This window comes from Loa loa, assembly GCF_000183805.2.
Source record: "Loa loa unplaced genomic scaffold supercont3.204, whole genome shotgun sequence".
In the NCBI taxonomy this organism is placed as follows: Eukaryota; Metazoa; Nematoda; class Chromadorea; order Rhabditida; family Onchocercidae; genus Loa; species Loa loa.
In genome coordinates, this window is record NW_018108384.1 from 9336 (window position 1) to 10946 (window position 1611).

General features: G+C 31.2%; 1 protein-coding gene across 1 annotated transcript; it reads right to left on the reverse strand.

Annotated features, from left to right (window-relative positions):
- Window positions 1-999: 999 nt before the first annotated feature.
- LOAG_14857 (hypothetical protein) lies at window positions 1000-1577 on the reverse strand (the record flags this gene model as incomplete). The annotated part of the gene is made up of 2 exons (XM_003150350.2): window positions 1000-1362; window positions 1473-1577. 2 exons carry the CDS (start codon window positions 1575-1577, stop codon window positions 1090-1092), a joined length of 378 nt encoding a protein of 125 aa, XP_003150398.1. The 3' UTR covers window positions 1000-1089.
- Between the last annotated feature and the right edge of the window lie 34 nt (window positions 1578-1611).

Consider the following 1611-nt stretch of genomic DNA (forward strand, 5'->3'; position numbering starts at 1 on the left):
TCAATTCAATGTCGTTGATAGGATAATGTAAGTATTATTGATCCAATGCACATTTGAAATGGAAATGAAAAATCCAGAAATTCATTTAATTCCCAGAAAAGCGACAAATTTTATTTATAAGGATTAAACAGTTTTTAGTGTCTTAAAGTCGGACATTTGTTTTCCGGAAAGAGGTAAAATAATGGGTGGGTGGATAAACACACAAAGTTTTTGAAAAAATCGCCAAATATATTTTATTTAAATAATTATTGCGATGAAGCACAGCTGTTCAGCACATTTTTCGTCTTCCTGATGACGACACACATTTGATGCGAATGAAGAAATAAAGAGATGGAAGAAAATGGTCCCTTAAAAGCAATGATTTTTTTGAAGAAAAAGTGCGATAGAGTTACAATTATGGTAAACTTGTTCTTCCTCTTCGTCTGCGCTTTTTTCTTTAATTATGATTTTTTGATAATGTTTGAATCGGCAAAGCACTTCCTATCAATCACTTATTTTACCATTTATTGATTGAATTATCAATTAATTAGTTCTAATAAGAGAAAATAGTATTTTAGAGCTATAAGGATTAATAAATCACGCTAGACAGAGTATGATTAATGCATCTTGGCTACATAAAATAGGAATGACCGACCGCCCATAATAGCATGTGTAACTATATGTTTCCAATGTTTTGATCAGATTTTTATACCTTAGGATGGTCCTAAAGATTTAGCACTTTTGGTACTAAATCTGAAGGACCTTTGGAAATGCAAATTAAGGAATATTGTACGTCAAAAAAACTGTCACTTGTTAATTACTTAATTATTACAATATTTAAATCATTCAACGAGCTAATAATTACTATAATCATTTTTCACGGTACCTCATTTCAATCCTTGAGTTATTGTTACCATAGTTAACACAAATTATGACAGAGTCGCAGATGACTTTGGTGACGATAATTGTGTCGCATAAATTTTTGATATATTTTTAACATTGATTCAATTCACAATCTATTTAATAACTTGCTACAGAATAAAACATTAAAGTTATTGCAAATTTAAAGTCTGCATAATGACACAAAGACATTTGGAGAAAGTAAAACAATCATCCATAATAATAATAGTAATAAGAATAGGGGCTGTAACCATATCCTCTGTATCCACCGTAGTATGGATAATAAGGATAACCATATTGAGGAAAAGATGGGAAGCCTGTACCAGACGCTGACGCTTGAGTTAAACCCCTGAGATAAAGTTGAAAAAGCAGTGACAAAGGGTTAACAGTAGTAGTCGGTGGAGGTGAATCAGATCGATCTCCTGTTCGACGGGTCACATTAAAAGTGAATGTCTGTATTCCGTTAGCATTACCGTTCAACGACTAAAATATAAAATAAAGTTATAGTAAGAAAGTTGATGGTTAAATAAACAGTAATGCTTACAATATGTAACATTTTAAGGTTTGAAACTAATAAGGGGAATAAAACTTACATTAGGGCCTGCGAAATTGGTAACGAACGATTGAAGGGTTAGTACAGTTACTTGTGCATTCGTTTCAGTAATTGATAATATTATACTGAAAATGAAAGAAAACATTAGCAGATATATAAAATGAATGAATGATATGATA